This window comes from Sorex araneus, chromosome 6 (genome assembly GCF_027595985.1).
Source record: "Sorex araneus isolate mSorAra2 chromosome 6, mSorAra2.pri, whole genome shotgun sequence".
Taxonomy (NCBI): Eukaryota; Metazoa; Chordata; class Mammalia; order Eulipotyphla; family Soricidae; genus Sorex; species Sorex araneus.
The window spans coordinates 133,506,884-133,526,506 of record NC_073307.1 but is presented as its reverse complement, the minus strand read 5'-3'; the positions used below and the strand labels follow the sequence as shown (position 1 = coordinate 133,526,506).

The following is a 19,623-nucleotide window of genomic DNA, read 5'->3' as shown; positions in this document are numbered from 1 at the left end:
TGTGTTTATGCTACAGTGGTTTTTTTTTTTTTTAAGTGACTGACATTCATCATATTGGTTAGACAGTTTTAAAAACCTAGCCTTTGTTTTCTACAATGTTGTCAAGAACAAATAAAGTATAATTTGTGGTATATTAAAAGCAAATTGCTTAAGATGCTAGTTATAACTGCTGCAAAACAGTCTGCCATATTTGAAAGTGTATTTTGAAATTGAGTTTTTCCTAATGGATGTTAAAAAGATTTAAAAATACTGAAATCCTTTCCTTTAGTGTGTAAGTTGCTTTCAAAACTGTAAATTTTTTTTGTTTATTATGATCAAAAGCTTAAAGAATATGGAGCTCTGATTCAAAAACCTAGAGATTTCTATGAAAACTTACTCAACATGCTACAGGCCCCCAAAGTCAAGTTTCTGTAGTTAGAAATATAGCTATCAAGCAATATTCTTATTTCACAAAGGACTTACCTGTGCAATAGAAGTCCAAGTTCCATTTAATTTTCTACTTTGCTTTAGACCTGCGTTCTGCAAACAATTCTCCCCCCGAATTCTGGAGTTAACGTGGTTGTCAGTTTGAATTTCAATCTTGAATTATGTCTGTTGACATAATTTCATAGCGCTTACTTCAATTGTGTAGGAATACTAAACAGAAGACCATCAATTCCTTTTTCTGTGCTATCTATCACTCAAGCTTTTCATATTTATTAATGACCATGGTAGAGTAACTATTTTAAATGGAGTCTTAGTCCCAAATATTATTTTGTCTTCATCATTTCAATAATGGATGCATACATGCAAATTAATTTTAGTATAGTGTCCATATATTACCCAATGAATATTTCATTGAAACAAAGTTAGCATTTTTTGAGACAAATTACTTTTTAAAAAATAAAGAGCAATGATGTTTTTCATATACAGTTCCGATTGCATCATGTTTTCTTGGCTACCTGCTATCACAAGCATTGTGCTGAAAACGGAAGCAACTTCATACACAGACACTATTGACCATCGGAAAGAGGCAACTTGAACTTGGGACATTTTATTAGCTTTTATTAAAAAATAAGACAATTTGCATTTCCTACACAGAAAATTAGCAAACATTTAAAGTGAAAGTACTTCTGCTATCCTGTTTTTGTAGAAAAAGTTGGTTCAGGATATGAACGGTGGCCTCATTTTGTAATCCTAACTATGTATTTCCAAGGATTGGAGGGTCAAATCATTAAGGAAAATATTTACATAAGCTATTAGCAATCATAATTAGAGTGTCACAGAATTCTGCCTGCCACGACTAAGGAGGAATCGCTAGAAGTCCAGGTGCTTCTTGCCTCCGGCCATCATGCCACAGCCTGGGCCCAGCAGTGTGGTGGATCCTGCCAGCTCCTGTTTGCTTGAGCGGCTCACTGTGTCTGACAAGTCTGGAGGCAAATGCAGTCGCTATGGCAGAAGATTTCAGGAGCAGGAAAGAAAGGAGAAAAAAAAATTAATTGTGCTTTCGCTAGCACACTTCAGAATATAATATTATGCTCTGTTGATCAGCATTTAGTCTTGCATATAAAATTCCTGCTAAAACAATTCTTCAGACTCCAGCCCAATACAATCCTACCCTATTCCTGCTGGATTTTACAAAGCACAGCCAGTGCAGAAAATAGATGGGGAGTCTTCGCAGAAAATTTCCAGAGTCCAAATCTAAGTGTATTCTTATTTTTTCTTATTGAGATAGAAATATAACATGTAAAAGGACAAGAAAGCTATAATTGAAAAAAAATCACACAATAACGGGATTTTTTTGGGGGGGAGGGGCTTTGTTTTGTTTTTGCCACAGTTCCAAATGTTATTTTTTTCAATTAAATTTAGATTTTCAGCAATTACAGATACCCTCAAGTGCTGGTTTTACCATTGTTGACCTCATGAGTCTTTTTCAAGGCTGTTATTCTTGAACTTACAATTTTCATAAAACAATTACAAAAAAAAGTTTTAAAAGGGGCAACTTTTTTTTTAATATATGCTCAGATAAGCCAGTTATAATAACACTTGCTGTGGGTCTTAGTAAGTTTATTTCTACTTATAACACTGGGTCACAGTTACAAAAGTACAGTGAAGCTTTGACCATACTCCCATTCTGTTTTTTATTTTTTTGAACACACAGGCCAATTTAAGTAAGCTCAGTAACCAACCATAACAACTGAATATTTACTGTATTTTAGGGAGAAACATTTCTATTTCTAAAAATCCTTTTCAATTTTTAAAAGGATCTATGTTAAATTCCTTTACCTAACAGTGCTTCCAGCCAACATGATTTGTTTAATAAAATCCAAACTTAGGGGACATCTTTGTTGAGTGAGACGCAAGGTGCAAGGTGAGAGGTTAACCGGGCAACCTGCCACTGATTACAAGCCAGTGTCTCCTAGGGGTGGGCTGTCCTGGAGACAGCTCTGAAACCCCTCACTGGGAAAATGCCCTGCAATATGGAACAGCAAAAAAAAAAAGGGGGGGGAGGGTAGATATTTTATTTTTGCCAAAATATTGTTATCCCCAAGCATATGTTCTGGCTTTTTTTTTTCCTTCTTGATATAAGGCTTGTAAACACAAGCTGTGTGTAGAAGATCAAAATATTTAAAAAAATACTTTCTGAATAGATTCTTCCTTGCTGTTATTTTTTTCTTTCTTCTTCTTTTTTTTTTTTTTTTTTGCTTTTTGGGTCACACCCAGCAATGCACAGGAGTTAACATCTGGCTCTGCACTCAGGAATAACTCCTGGTGGTGCTCAGGTGAGCATGTGGGATGCTGGGAATCCAACCCGGGTCAGCTGTGTGCAAGAAAATGCCCTAACCACTGTGCTACCGCTCCAGCCCCTCTGGTATTTATTTCTTAATGTAATTATATTTAGAATGAAAGATGCTATTATCATACATATGATCAACAAAGATGTCAGAACGGTTCAGAAAGGCTTGAATATCATGTAGTGATGTTCACAGACTAGTATTTATTTGTCTCCTTTGTACCCAGTCTCTTATACATTAAGTTATTAAATATGCTTTGAGTGATTAAAACAAAAAGTTCAAATAAAGAAATATTTTTTGCTTAATTCTTTTTTTGAAAGTACTTAGAATTTAAATTAAAAAATTTTTTTTAAATTAAAAAAAATTTATTAGAGAATCACTGTGATGTACAGTTACAAACTTACGAACTTTTGTGTTTGCATTTCACTCATACAGTGATCGTTTACCCATCCCTCCATCAGTGTCCATTCACCTTCACCAATGATCCTAGCATCCCTCCCACCACCCCATCCCCCACCACCCCACTCTGCTTCTGCAGCAGGGCATTCCCTTTTGTTCTCTCTCCTTTTGGATGTTGTAGTTTGCAGTAGATTGAGTGGCCTTCATGTTCGGTCTGTAGTCTACTTTCAGTTTGCATCTTCCAACCTTAATGGGTCCTCCCAACATCCTCTACTAAGTGTTCCCTTCTCTGTCTGAGCTGCTTTTCCCTCCAGCATATGAGGCCAGTTTCCAAGCTGTGGGGCAGACCTCCTCCTTATCTCTACTTTGCTTAATTCTCTTTTCCATTTCTTCACCCCTTAGTCTCTCTCTCTCTCTCTCTCTCTCTCTCTCTCTCTGGTCTCACCCGGTGTTGCACTGGAGTTACTCCTGGCTCATGCACTCAGGAATTACTCCTGGTGGTGCTCAGGGGACCATATGGGATGTTGGGAATCGAACCCAGGTCGGCCATGTGCAAAGCAAACACCCTATTCGCTGTGCTATCGCTCCAGTCCCACCTCTTAGTCTCTTAAAGAAAGGATCTTAGGCAGAAATGAAACAAATAAAAGTCCAGGAATTGAAGAGACAGGCTCTAACGTCTGAGGATCCTAGTTGAAGTGTTAACTCTGTGTCCATATTCATGTGAGGAAGCAAAAGGGAACGAGACATTTAATTATGTCTGAGTTTTAATACATATTTTAAGAGTTTTAGTTTTGGAGTTGAGAGGTGGGGCACATCCAGTGGTGCTGAGGCCTTTTTCCTGGCTCTGGCTCTGGGTATCTACCTTAAGGGATTCTGGGGACTGAACTCAGATTGGTTGTGGGCAAGTCAAGTGTCTTACTCACTGACTACTTTCTGGCTCTTAGAGAATCTTGTGTAGCTATAGTTAATGAGCCAAAGAAAAACAGGTTTACATACTTGGTCCAAACTTAAGAGTTATGTGAAGTGTAAAGAACATTTGCCATTAAGAAGCCTCATGTCTGTGTATTTTTTAATTTTTGCTTTCTTTTGGGGATCACACCTGGCAATGCTCAGGGGATACTCCTGGCTCTGCACTCAGGAATTACTCCTGGAAGTGCTTGGGATACCATATGGGATGCTGGGGATTGAACCCAGGTCAGCTGTGTACAAAGCAAATGCCCTACCCACTGTACTATTTCTCTAGCCCTTGTGTATGTATTCTTTTTTTTTTTTTTTAAAACTATTTTATTGAATCACTGTGAGATAGAGTATTACAAAGCTGTTCATGATTGGGTTTCAGTCATGTGTATGTATTCTTATGGTTGGGACTTCATAAAAGTGATAACAGATGATGACTGGGCTCTGTAGGAAATAGGGTAATGGGTTTTTTTGTTAGTTTGTTTTTGGGCCCGTGCTTAGAGGTTACTCCTGGCTCTGCACTCAAAGGTCACTCCTGGCAAGCTCCGGGGATTGGATAAGATGCCAGGGATTGAACTCAGGCTGGCCATATGCAAGGCAAGCAAGCACCTTAACTGCTCTACTATGCAGGAAATAGTCTTAACTGGAGTCAACAAATATCTAGAATCTACTCGAAGCAGCACTTCGAAGGGACTCATGACCAGAGAACCTTTCACACTTTTTTTTGGCTTTGCACTCAGGAATTACTCCTGGCGGTGCTTGGGGGACCATATGGGATGCCAGGGATTGAACCTGGGTTGGCTGAGTGCAAGGCAAACACCCTACCCACTGTGCTATCGCCCCAGCCCCCTGAACTTTTCACACTTGTTACACAGCAATCTAGTAATCAAGTTATGTTGACAAGGAAGGCAGGGACAAAGCAGAAACCATGGTGGGGATAGCGGAGGAGAAAAAAGCTTCATAGAACTGAGCTAGATGTTAACTGAGGATTTATTTTTACTTGGAGGAGCGATGATTTGCTTCTAGGAAAAAACTGGTAGGTCTTTGAGATGCCTTTGGCTGAAGGGTTAGGTCAGACTGCTCAAATGCTCAACATGAGAAACCTTTTTTTTTTTCCCCCAGAACTGGGGTGATAATGTTTTATTTCACGAACATACGTATTTGCTAAAAGTGTCTCTTCCTCTGATTCTCTAGGCCATAAGCACGAGCCAGTTGGCTGGGAGCCCTACATAGCAAAAGCAGCTCAATGTGATATGTGCCATGCTTGGAAATCTTTCAGGTTGAATGGGTTGGAAGAAAAGTCAACTATCATTTGTGTGTAACGTCCAGTGACTAAAAGTATGGGTGACCTGATGCAAAGTTCCCAACTAAACACTGTGCTGTGAAAGCTAGCTAGTTGAGTGCTCTGGTCCTTTGAAAAAGCCACAGGATGGCTCTTGGAGTCCCTGAGTGTTTGAGTGCGCCTGCCCGCTTTTGTGGGTTATGACGTGTTCAGGCTTCCTATGTGGTGAAATTTCCGGGTTTTGTTTCCTCAGGTCAGAGCATCCCCCTGTGTGCTGGGTCAGGGATCTGTGAAGCAGCCAGGAAAGAGGTATGAGATTCCCCGCTTGCCAGGCATGTCAGGGACTTTTAATTTGAGGTTTCCAAAGCATTTACCCACTTGACATGCTTTACCCTAGATCTGTCCTCTAAAAAAAAATAAGCCTGAAGTTACGCTCCATTGCATGGTCCCACCTTTCCATGAAAGCAGCAAGGCTGTGTGTATGGAGGGGGTGAGGAAGTGGAGGGGTGGTGGTGAGTAAACTTTGAGACTCTGGCCTCCACTACACAATGGTTTACATTAAAATAATATTATAGGGGTTGGAGGGATAATATAAGGACTAAGGTGCTTGCCTTGCATGCAGTTGACTTTAGTTTAAATCTTGGCACCACAAATGGTCCCCTGACCACCCCCAGGAGAGATCCCTGAGCATGGAGTCAGGAATAAGCCCTGAGCACTGCTGGGTGTGGCCCCCGGCCCCCAAACCACACACACACACACACACACACACACATATCATACTTGAAAACAAATCTCATTTTCAATCCTGGAAATCAAAAGGAGCTATATTCTTTAATTCCTGAGACCCAAAGGAAAGGGTTACACGTGCATCTGACATTCAGTGGAATTGTTGCTGCTCTTCTCTCAAGTTGAGGGAGTCAGGGATTGTTTTGCTACTGGGGACCTGCACTGGCTGGCCATGCTTCTTCTACTGCTCTGTCTGAAGTGATGATTTCTGTGTTGTTCAGAGAGATGGGTGACAACCAGGAACCTACAGAGGCCTGGTGATGGCTGTGGTTAGTCCCATGGGACTAAGGAGTGTCTTGTCTCCAGTGCTTCGAGGTAGGAAATATCAGGCTGGCCCAAACACTAGCACATGAGGGAAGTGCTTGCCAGAGGGCACCCCGAAGCCACGAGGAGTGAACAGGATGCAAAGGCAGAACAGTTTTGCCTCCTGGCTTCTGGGGTGCCCACACTGAGCCAGACTGGAGGAGTTTCTGCCTCTGCCTGCCTCTCAGATGCTCTGTTGGGCCACACTCCATATTCTTTCTTCTACATGCAGCTTGCGAGCTCCAGCCACCTTGCAGGCCCTCTGGACTGATGCTTTGGTTCACTTTTTGCACGTGGGAAGAAGGATGAGCAACGAAGGCCAGACCTGGGAGTCAGACACATCCCTGCCACTTCTGTCCACAACTTACATGTGGCCACACTTGGTTGCAGGAGAGGCAAAAAAATGGGGCAAAAAAAAAAAAGTTGAACAAACCCAAAGATGTTGATGAAGGAGCCAATGGGTGTTGAGGGGAGCATCTGGCAACAGTTTTGAAGGGCCACAGTGAAATGATCATCATCTAGAAGCATTATCTGAGAGCTGCTGCTGATAATCCTTGGTTTGTGACCAGAGAAATGCACATCGAATGCCCCTACTTGCTTGGAAGGGTAGGGGTGTGTACACTGCTTGGTTTTGTTAGCTCTCTCCATCAAAGAGGACCCATGCCTTGCACATGGATGTCCTCAATTGAATCAATGGCACCACACATGCTCTCCTGATCCCTGCCAGAAGTGGTTCCTGGGTATAGAGCCAGGAGGATACCTTGATCAAGAATAGGTGTGCCTCATGGTGATTCATTAATTAAAAATAAATAAATTTATTATATAAAAAAAAAGAATAGGTGTGGCCTCTGACCCTCCACCCCTCCCCAAAGAGAAGTGATTTCCTTTGTTGCAGTGTCAAGACCAATTTTTTCCCAGGTCAGGGCAAAGGGAGAGAGAGGGAGGAGGGCAAGAGACAGATGAAGCTGGTTTGATTCACTCCTCACCAAAGGATTGCTATTATTTCTACATAAAATTGCAAGGTAGCACTCTGACTTGTAAAATTAAAAAAAAAGTCAGCACATATGACCTTATCTAATTATATTTTCACATTGTTACACTGATATTATTCCTTGATAATGATTACAATGCATTGTAATAACTGCAGTTATTCTCAATTTGGTTGAAATTTTATGACCTGGGTTATTAACCTGCTCAATTTTGGTGAATTCGGTATTACTCTCATGGATGAACAGGTGGAGATAATGTCAGACCCATTTTCGCTAGTTTTAGATTATTTAGAGAGAGAGACGGGATATACTGGAGAACATTCTATCAAACCTAGTTAGGTTTTAGGTTTTAGCTTGAGACCCAATTTACTCTCAGCCTTAAAATGAGTTTATTTAATATCATAATTATTCTATTTTTTAATTAAAAAAACAACATTTGGTTCTTTCTGGTTGGCCTGAAAATTAGGTAAAATTCCAGAGCTGGAAGGTGGCATATTGGCTGCCCATTAAAAAAATGCTCAGGTGGTCAATTATTTTTGACAGTTAATTGTAAACTAAAGTCTTGCCTTGCCTCCAAACTTGCTTTTGAGAAAACTGAAGGTAAAGGATTCACTTGGTCTACACAAAGTATTTATTAGTTTATGCCCAATCTCTGTTCTCTTCCTTTTGGGGAGTGACAGGATCTCTGAATCTGGGCAAGGCACATGGCTGACTAAGTAAAGGCCATACCTCCTAGGTTCTCTTTAATCAAGCAGGGCAGCACCGCCAAGTTCTAGGAGCTTGATCTGGAGCAGCAGCACCACAGTTAAGATCTTAGTGAAACCCTTAATGACCAGGAGTTGCTGTCCACTTCCCTGACCTTTTAGTTTTGTCACTGACCTTGGCAAGAGGGTCTGGACCATGATCCATGCTTCTTTGTGGGGTAAGAAATGCAGGTGAAGGAAACATGGTCATGGCTCCTTTACAGAGCTCTCTGGGTATCGGGACCTAAGAATCTCTCTCTCCAAACTTGCTCATCCCAAGGGAGGACGGTGTTCTCTGGGTGCACATGTCCAGGTGCATATGCAGGGGCTCAGGATCAGTCAGGAACATGTTAAGGATGTGTGTAAACTGGGTGTCCAATCCTTCGGCTGTCGCTCCCTGTTTAAGAGTGGAATCCTTGTCCTAAATTTAACCTGACTTTCCAGGAAGATATGCATGTGATGGAAGGAAGATAAAGCATAGAATGGTTTGGTTTGATAACTTTAAGCTATTCGGGCCTACAATAATTAGATGGGTGGTACTGGAGAGAGAGCACAGCAGATAGGGTGCTTGACTTCCACTTAGTCGACCAGGATTCAATCCCTGACAACCTATATAGTCTCCCAAGGCCACCAGCAATAAGCCTTGAGCATCACTGGGTGTGGCCTAAAAACAAATAAACAAGCAAACAAACAAAAGTGGGTTTGGCCACATCTGGCAATGCCACTCCAGCTTTATGCTAGGGGCCACTCTCAGTGGTGCTTGGCGGACCTTTATGTGGTTCCAGGAATTATATAGGTGTCAACTGCATAGGAACCAAGTGCCTTACTTAACCCTTGTTCTACTTTCCAGCCCAATTACATATGTCTTTATTTGCCATCCTGCTCTAAGTTTCACAAATGTTTGGAGTGGCCTTTGTACCCCAACTTTCATTTTCATACATTTTTGAAGTGTGGACTTGTGGGCAGAAGCTTAGGTAGCCATTCTGGGCTATCAAATGGGAACAATGAGCAAAGGATGAGACAACAAATGTAAAAAATCTAAGCCTAAAGTTTCCTAATATCGCCTGTCACCCAAAAGGGTGTGGTTCAAGCAAGTGGAAGCAAAGATAAACACATAAGACTATGTTAAACTAGGAAGTGTCTGCACCTCAAAAAAAACAGTGACCAGGACACACAGTCATGGAATGGGAAAAATTACTTATACAATACCAATTTGACAAGGGGTTAATAGCAAAGATTTATAAGGTACTGGTAGAACTTTACAAGAAAAAAAACCAAGTGGGATTCATCCCGGGGATGCAAGGATGGTTTAACATCCGGAAATCAATCAACATAATCCATCATATCAACAAAAGAAAAGATAAAAATCATATAATCATATCAATAGATGCAGAGAAAGCATTTGACAAGATCCAGCACCCCTTTATGATGAAAACTCTCGCCAAAATGGGTATAGGAGGGACCTTCCTCAATATAGTCAAAGCCATCTACCACAAGCCTATGGCAAGCATCATCCTCAATGGGGAAAAACTAAGACCTTTCCCTCTGAGAACAGGGACAAGACAAGGATGCCCACTCTCTCCTCTTCTGTTCAATATAGTACTGGAAGTACTTGCAATAGCGATTAGGCAAGAAAAAGATATTAAGGGCATTCAGGTAGGAAAGGAAGAAATCAAGCTCTCACTATTCGCTGATGATATGATATTATACTTAGAAAACCCTAAAACGTCTACCAAGAAACTCCTAGAAACAATAGACTCGTATAGTAAAGTTGCAGGCTATAAAATCAATACCCAAAAGTCCATGGCTTTCTTATATGCAAATAATGAGAGAGAAGAAAGCGACATGATAAAAGCTATCCCGTTCAGAATTGTGCCTCAAAAAATCAAATACCTCGGAATCAGCTTAACAAAGGAGGTAAAGGACTTGTATAATGAAAACTACAAAACGCTACTTCAGGAAATAAAAGAAGACATGAGGAAATGGAAAAATATCCCCTGCTCATGGATTGGAAGAATTAATATTGTCAAGATGGCAATTCTCCCCAAAGCATTGTACAAATTCAATGCGATCCCTATAGGGATACCCTTGTCATTCTTCAAAGAAATGGAGCAAGTGCTCCTGAAATTCATATGGAACAATAAGCCCCCACGAATAGCTAAAGCAATTCTTGGGAAAAAGAAAATGGGAGGAATCAACCTCCCCAACTTCCAACTCTACTACAAAGCGGTAGTCATTAAAACAGCTTGGTACTGGAACAAAGGCAGAGCGGCAGACCAATGGAACAGGGTTGAATACTCTGACACATCCCCCCAAATATATGACCATCTAATCTTTGATAAGGGAGCAAAAAAGGCGAAGTGGAGCAAGGAAAGCATGTTTAACAAATTGTGCTGGCAAAACTGGACAGCTACATGCAAAAAAATGGGCTTAGACCTCCACCTATCACCATGTACAAAAGTAAGATCAAAATGGATTAAGGACCTCAACATCAGACCAGAATCCCTAAGGTACACTGAAGACAAGGTCGGCAAAACCCTCCACGACATTGAAGCCAAAGGTATCTTCAAAGCTGACACGCCACTGGCCAAGCAAGTGAAAACAGAGATAAATGAATGGGACTATCTCAAACTAAGAAGCTTCTGCATCTCAAGAGAAACAGTGACCAAAGTACAAAGACAATCTACAGAATGGGAAAGGATATTTATGCAGTACCCATCCGATAAAGGGTTGATAACAAGGATATACAATGTTCAATTATGTTCATTGAAGCACTATTCACAACAGCCAGAATCTGGAAACAGTACAGATGACTGGATAAAGAGACTGTGGTACATACATCTACACAATGGCATACATACACAGCCACCACAGAAAACGAAGTCATAAAACTTGCTTATACCTGGATGGACAGGGAGAGTATCATGGTGAGTGAAATAAGTCAGAGGGAGAGGGACAGACATAGAGTATATTCATTTGTGGAATAGAAAGAAACATAATTTGAGACTAATACCCAAAGACAATAGAAACGAGGGCCAGAAAGATTGGTCCATGTTGGAAGCTTGCCACAAGTGGGGAAAGGGAGAAAAAGGTCAATCAGGACAGAGAAAGGACCACTATGACAATGATAGTTGGAAATGATCACTCTAAGCAAGCACTGAGTGCTGGAAGTGGGTAAAGTGATATACATGATAACTTTCATTAACTGTATTGCAAACCATAATGCCAGAGAGAGAGAGAGAGAGAGAGAGAGAGAGAGAGAGACAGAGAGAGACAGAGAGAGACAGAGAGAGAGAGAGAGGAGGGAGGGAGAGGAGGGATGGGATGGAGGGGAAAGGAAAGAGAGGAGGAGGGGGAGGGAAGGGTGGAGGGAAAAGGAGAGAGAGAGAGAGAAGAGAGAGAGAGAGAGAGAGAGAAGGGGGGCCCTGATTCAATGCACTGGGCTTCTATGTGAGAGAGTAACATCCACTTTGAGATTACTCTAAGCCACTTTAATTTTTATTTATTTATTTATTTATTTATTTATTTTTGCTTTTTTTTGGGGGGGGTCACACCTGGCAATACTCAGGGGTTACTCCTGGCTCTGCACTCAGAAATCACTCCTGGCGGTACTCAGGGGACCATATAGGATGCTGGGAATCGAACCCGGGTCGGCCGCGTACAAAGAAAACGCCCTACCCTCTGTGCTATCGCTCCAGCCCCAAGCCACTTAATTTTTTAAAAAATTATAGTAATAGGGCTGGTGCAATAGCACAACGGGTAGGGCATTTCCCTGCAACGGGTAGGGAATCGACCCCTACCCAGGTTCGATTCCCAGCATCCCATATGGTCCCCTGAGCACCACCTCCTGGTGGTAATTCCTGAGTGCACGGACCAGTAGTAACCCCTGTGCATCGCGTGGTGTGACCCAAAAAAGAAAAAAAATTGTAGTAATAGCCAAACCTTCATCTTTTTTTATATAGAATTTGGGACTTCAAAGATTGAGATTTTAAGTTCTGAGATGTAAACACACATTGGCTTGGTTGGAAGGTGGGCATCAAGGTATGATTTCCAGATGGGAAAGCTGGTGGTTCTTCTGAGGCATGCGAGAACCTGAGGGTCAGCCATATCCTTCCCAAAGAAGCCCCAGTAAAATGCTAGAGAAATACAGAACCCTAGTGTCAATTGCTTCTTGCCCTGTCTGACCATTATTCATAGAATAGATGTGAGTTTAGTTTAGCAAAAAGAGGTAGAAAGAGCACAGCTCTGTTAATAAAGGGACTCTGCCTGCTCTCCTGGCCACACAAGTTAATTAAGAGCTTGCTAACGTGGGGCTTGCTAATGTGTAGGCCACGTCTGAGCCCCAGGCCCCCGAGTGGTGGGGAGAGTCTCTTCAGCGAGAGGCTGGCCGGAGAGCGGGGGCCAGTTTAAGAGAGTCAGACTTAAGCTGTTGTGTTCTTAACACTGCTCCCAGCGAATTTCCAATATTAGGAAACAAGAGGGGCCAGGGGACCCAGCACTCAGCATTCACCCCACCCAGCGTGTGGGGACATTTCCCCAGGTCAGAGGCCACCAACAGGGCAATTATGATGACCCAGTAAGATACATCTGGTTCTGAAGGTGGAGAGAAGCAGAATGCTTTTCTATTCCTTCAGCCCTTCGCCTATGATCACCGGTAAACACAATTGTGGGGATGACTTTGTCCATGTGCTAGTGACTGATCATTAGCTGTGGAAGGGGAGGCCAGGGCCAGGGCTCTAGTGTCCCTCTCAGGAAGCACAACAGCGGTGGTGGCAGTTCCCTAACTCCAAGTCCGCAGGACTCTTGGGCTCCAAGTGCACAGAGCTGTGAGCTTTCAGTGGGAGCTCGTGGCGTCTCCAGATTCTGCCCCTTCCTGAGGGACAGGGACAGCTCCCCTCAAGAAAGATTGGTGGCAATGCTACTCAGCCCTTCCACGTACTTCGCTAGCTCCTCATATTCCTTAAACTGGTTAGGTGAGATGTTTCCTGCAGTTGACTCAAAGATCTTGGATCCTGGGAGCTCTGGACCTGGATGTACTTCTTGCATGTGGAACTGAAGATGGAAAAAGGAGCGGGAACCTTCTAAAGACTTGGGGGAACTGCAAGGTCAAAGAGTCTGCCAACACCATCAAGTCATCTATTCACCTCCCAAAAGTAAACTTAGGTTCCCCATCTTGCTCTGTCACCAAGTAGGCTACAAGAACTGCACAGTCTCCTAAGTGAACAGTCTCTGGTGGTGATTACTAGAGCCAGGAAGGATAATGAAGATTTCTTTCCTAAAGGGACACAGAGGAGAATGGACAAAGGACTGTCTCAAAGAGAGCAGAACTGGGTGCAAAGATCTAGGCAAAGATCTCTACTGCCAGGCCGGAGAATTCCTATAGCTTTATTCCATACAACCACCGAGGAATGACTAGGCATGTGGGAGGAAACCGGGGCTCTAACAAGAGCCATGCACTTTCTACTTCAGTAGAAGAGCCTCTGACTATGGGGTGGAGTTGAATAATGGCTTCTTTTTCCCGGCTCCCTCTCAGCTGTTTGAGCAGAATTTGAAATTTGGCAGTCTGGCTTCATGACACTGTCCAGTGTCAGACCTTTCCTAAACAAGAGATAGGACAGTAGTGAACAAGACAGGAAGGAAGACACCGTTCCTGCCTCTCAGAGAATCTACAGCATCACAAAGGATGCTCCAGGGAACAGGGGGTGACAGCTCAGCTACCCTCTAGAAATGCCAACAAAGGAAGAGAAATTAATCTCGAGGTACCATTTTTTTTCTTTTTGTTGCTTTTTGGGTCACACCTGGCAAAGTACACGGTTACTCCTGGCTCTGCACTCAGGAATTACTCCTGGTGGTGCTCGGGGGACCATATGGGATGCTGAGAATTGAACCTGGGTTGGCCATGTGCAAGGCAAACGCCCTACCCGCTGTGCTGTCGCTCCAGCCCTCCAAGAGGTATCTTTGAGGCACTAAAACATGGCAGGATGACAATTGCTGGGGAGGTTCATCCACAATTGGCAGAGGACTTCCTGGTGAGTGCTTTTCAGCTAAAATCTAAAATTTGAGAAGGGACCCATGAAGAGATGGAATAGGAAGTTTTACAGGTTAGAGGGATAAAATGCAGAAACCTTCAGGTGCTATGTTTGAAGGGAAAATAAATAGTTCATTTTTCAGAATACACTAGGAAGAGATGGTGCTAAGCTAGGCTTGGTTTCACATCCCTTAGGGTTTGTCAACTCTGGTAAGTGACTTGGGTTTAATTCTTAGAGCCAAGGGGAAGCAAAGGAGTGATGCAAATTCATTCAGGTCAGGACCTCTCACTTGCAGCCTTATAAGCCTTGCCATCTTCAATAACAGAGAATGACAGTTGCTACAAAACCCAGGACTTTCCCCCAAAGTGGTACATCCTGGGTGTTCTAGACCCTGCTTTCTTCTGACTGAGAAGGCATATTCTAGCTGAGGTGATCTTAGTGTCCCCCTATTCCCATTCTCCTCCTGTGGTGAGAATGTTCTCTCTCCTGCTCACCTCACAGCAAGATTCTAGTTCTGGTTCTACAAGGGCTGAGGTCTCATAATATACGTGAGGAAACTTTGTACTACACAGTCTCATGAACACCATGTCTCAGTCCCAGTGGACCAAAGCTTTTAGATGTTTAAGAGGTGTGGGGAAGTCACCCCTTTTCTGTCCCTTATTTCATACTTCAGTCAAGAACAGAAGAGATGGTTCTGAGAGCAGTCTGCAGAAAATGGTTGTCCTGTCTACACAATGAAAGACAGAAGCTTTTCTTTTGGTCTCTCCTTTGTTCTCCTGTTCAAGAACATTTAGAAATGTTCTCTTAATACAAGCAGGATTGAGGGAAAAAAAAAAAAGACCCAAGGTCAGCTGGAATAAGGTGACTTCAGTTGTGATGGAAACTTGGTAGAAATGCAGTTAAAAGTGCCTTCCCATGCCCTTCTCTGGGATAGTGACATGGACTGGGCACATCGTTAACCTCTTCTTGGGCATTAAAGGAATGGGACGGAGAAGTCACACACGGCCACTCACATTGCTGCGCGGCCTGACTGCGCACCACTGCCCAGACTGACTCCCTTCCATTCATTGTTCCTTAATTGTGTGACAGGGCTTCTCACTCAGGCAACCCTTTGACTGGTCTCCAAATGCTGCTTAACCCAAGGCTTGTATGGCTCTGGAACACACAATGCGGGCAAGAGCATATCAGCTACTGAGTGTGCAGAATTTGAATGAAGCTTCAGCGGGATCAAACTGAGATGCCTGAGATCCAGGGCCAACTGCAGCCGCATGAGTAAACGGAAGAAGAGCGGGATTTTTCTGTGACACACTATCATTCTCAAAGACTCTCCAAACCAGCTTTGTTCAGGAAGCCACTGAGCTGAGCAGAGAAACATTTTAGGATCAATATCTTTGGTATTACTCCTTGGGTGGCCTAAAATTATCAAGCTATCTTAGGAGCATACATTACTTTCAAATCTGATGATTAGCTTTAAAAAGAAAAAAATGACCTTCAGAAATAAGATCAAACTACAAGAGAAACCTTTCGCCCCTCCCCCATTTTTTAAAATATATATGGAAGCTACTCTGGCAATGGCAAAAGGTAATAATATCATTGCTTTTGCATATCAAGTATCAGAATTCACACTAAAGTTGGGGCCTTAATATAGTCTGGAACCTATTCACTCATGTGCGTGTGTAAACACAAGGCTGATCCTAAATCACAGATATATTTAGAACTATGGGGGATCTATTCTTCCATTGAGGCGGGCAGAGTTCAGGCTGATACACTGCTAATGGAATAGAAGAATTCTAAGATGTGAACAAGAAGGAATGAGAGAAATCTGAAGGCAGATAATTGCTTATGTTATCATTGAATGTCAGTCCACTAAAAAAATTTTCAAAATTGGCAGTTTTGCTGGACCTTTCTCCTGGAGATGTGGTAATCACTTTTTTTTTTTTTTTAGTACAAGAAGAGCACATATAGAAATGTATATTGATTTCCTTTTGGCTGTCCATGAATGAATTCTGAGAGCATAATGGCCAATGTGTTTGCTTGCATAATGCCCTACAGTGTATGCAGAACATTACTCCACAAAGCCCTGAGATGGGGTATGAAGTGCTTGTGGAAATAGCATTGCAAAACATCCTGACAGCATTACATCTCCCAACTTTTCTTTAGACGCTTTGAGACCCCCACATTTAAGGGTCTGCTAGTTCCTGGGTATGAAGAAAGAATTTTTAATGGGGCCAAATGTAGGTGTTTACAAGGGAGAATTGTTGTTTTTTATTAGGAGCTGCCTTATGTTCAATAGTTGTATTTACTTTGTCAAGCTAGCCAGAATTAGAAGTCCCCATTGCTAGGCAGCCTAGAGCGTCTGTGAAGTATTTCTGGGCATTCAGAACTGAAGCATGCGCTGCCCAAAGGCAGGTTTCATTACAGTGTGTTATTTAGTCCTCGTTCGTTCCTCCCTGCTCCCACCTCCTCAGATAACAGTGATTCTATAACAGGAAATCTTGGTTACTTTATGCTGAAACATATTTACATGACCGAAACACGACAATTAACACATTTGTAAAGCTTGAGGGATAGGCACACTTTAATGGTTTTTTGAAACAGGCTGATTTCCTGGAGCTTTTAATCTTATTTTATTTTGTTCTGCATGCATGAACAAGTTATTCTTTACTACAGGTATTTGATAAAGTCTACCTGGTATGAATGTGAATGAAAAGAAAATAATACACACAAATTAACTTTGTGTTTTATCTTTGCCAAACTATTTTCAACTTTTCTCACCAATGTAGACTGAGGACTACGCGATTATTTTTGCCATGTTGTGTTGCTATACAAAAGCAGTTAGGTGGCATATTTTTGGTTTGACAAAATAAAATGTGGCTTTCTCTGTACCAACTTGAGGAAAACTTTTTTGGAAAGAAGGAAGGAAGGAGGAATGAAATGTATCAATTACAGAAGTGTTGCTTGCGGACAGATAAAGGGATCTCTTCTGACTGGTGTTTGTTTTAGTTGCTCCAAACCTAAATGAACACTTAGGTGGTATTAAGTAGTATTATTTGATAAATTTTTATCATGAGTGTGTGTGCCGCTTTGTTCATCTAAATACAGAACATGGCAGTATTGCTATGAATATTTTACTACCTTTTCAGACTACAGATTTGCTTAGAATGTTGGTGGGTTTTAGGGAAAGTCGTGTCTAAAGCCTCTACCATGCAATGAAAAGAAAGCTTCCATGTTCTTTTTGATTTTGGAACACAGAGTTTTTCTGGGAACCCGGTACCCTCACTTTCACCAAAAAGATTATGGTGAATTTTCAAATGATACTTGGTTTCACATAGTCAGCCGGTTCCTCCGTTTCCGCCTTCACAGATCTCCTCCTCACCATTTCAAAGGGAGCCCGGTGAGCACACTGGGGCAGGGAGAGGGCTCTCACTCCAAGTCTTAGAGCAGTGATGGGCCAGCGGTCCAGCGCTCAAGCTGAGGGCTACGGGCGAGCGAGGACACCACTCCAAAGAGTAACACTATGCAGAAGTGACTCACATATCCCAAGGAAGCAGGGAATCCATTCAGTCTTGGAAAAACCTCGCCACGAATAATGGGAAATAAAAGTTAAAGGAAATGAAGCAAGTCAAGCGAGAAAACAAAACAAAACAAAACAAAAACCAACCAATCCAACAACTAGTGATGATCAGAAAAAAACGAAGTATATGTGAGTATATAGGGAGATGACTATGTGTCCTTTTAGGGATTTATTTTTTCCTTGTTAGTTTACTTGGCTTAATCAAAATGCATGTTTCTATGGAAATGTTAACAGGAACTAAGTTTAATTTCCACATGGATAATTTAGAAGTAATTCCTCACAGAGATTATTTTCTGTTCTTTAAAAACTCATTTGCTTTTATATGTGGAGGATTTCTCCTCCACTCCCGCCCCCCACCACTTAACTTGACCATTGAGCTAAATCTTTTTACAAGGAGGGCTGAAAGATCCTCAAACTGCAGAAGAACCAACAACCTGATACTCGGAATTGGCCAACCCCTGCCTCAGGTTTTCACTGCAGCGGGAGGAGTCACTCTGGTTCAAGTGGAAAGCCTGAAGCCAGCTGTCAGCACAGCCAGCCTGCAGGTATGCTGTGCAAATGTTTCTTTCGGGATGTGGGAAATTGCGCTTCGAAATGAAATAATGGGGGCAGCGATTCTCTCCTTGCTGTCTAGGGTTAATTCTCTGAGCTCTAAGTTAAAAGAAATGTCCATATGTGTGCATTTCTATCTAATTCCCTCAAGATTATAAACACACAAAAATTTCTCACGACATTGAAAGCCAGGGAAGGTGCAATCTGCAGGAAAAGACCATGAAATGCTTTCTAAAGTTTTAACTGACAAGTTTCACAATTTAACAACTTATGATTTGAAAAAAAAAAAGAGTAATTTTCTTTAAAAACAGTAATGGTATTTTCTTCTTCCTTTCTTTTATAATATCTTATGTCCCAAAGTGACACCGGCTGCTCTAATAGCAGCTTAAGTAAGTAAATTAAATATATGAAAGGAACGGAATACATGGAAAATACACAGCAGTTCTGTTTCTAAATAAAAATTATAAAAAGTATTGTCAAGTTACGATTATCTATTAATTTAGATATGACTAATACAAGTCTTTATATCCTAAATCTATTCACTGGTGAGTAGATCTTAAAACCTTGCAAGTTATTTCTATGGGCATACACCAGAATTTGGAACTAAATAGATTTCACACAAAAGACTGAACCTTAAAATAATGTGTCAAAACCTATCTGAAAGTCTAGGGAAAAAATAAAAATAGTAACATATTCCTTATTTCTCAAATAGGCAAAAGAATTACCCAAATTATCATCAATTAAAGAGACTCACTAATATAATGCCCCATTTCAACATCCTGAAACCACATGTATATATCTGACATTAATAAAGACATTTTAGAGACAAATACGTTCACAGGTGGATGACTAGAACTGCAACAGAGACCAGTTTTAGTTACTCTTAATTGTCAGAAAAATGCACTTATTCCTTTTACCATCTTCTATGGTAAAAGTTTTTTCCCCCCCTTCTACTCAATGGGGTTATAAAAGTGTCAGGTTTATTGTATGCAATACAATGTAATTTCAGCAAAATTATTCATATATATAAGTGGATTTAATTTATATTTCAAATATATTATATTATGATACACATTTGATTCCCTAATACTTTCTGAATCAAGAATTTTAAAAAACAAAGAAGTATATAAGAGATGAGCAATCAATTTATAAAGATATAGATACTTTTCATATGTAGTCTCAATGCATTGATGGTAACAAAGAATATAAATTACTCCTTCTTATGACAATAAATC

The 19,623-nt window shown here is 41.5% G+C and overlaps 1 protein-coding gene across 1 annotated transcript in view; it reads right to left on the bottom strand.

The window, feature by feature from the left end:
• Positions 1–1,017: 1,017 nt before the first annotated feature.
• ELP4 (elongator acetyltransferase complex subunit 4) overlaps positions 1,018–19,623 on the bottom strand; it is a 202,147-nt gene continuing 183,541 nt past the window's right edge. The window contains exon 10 of the mRNA XM_004607869.3: positions 1,018–1,428. Within this exon, the coding sequence (XP_004607926.2) occupies positions 1,297–1,428 (132 nt within the window). The 3' untranslated portion in view covers positions 1,018–1,296. The remainder of the gene's footprint in view (positions 1,429–19,623) is intronic.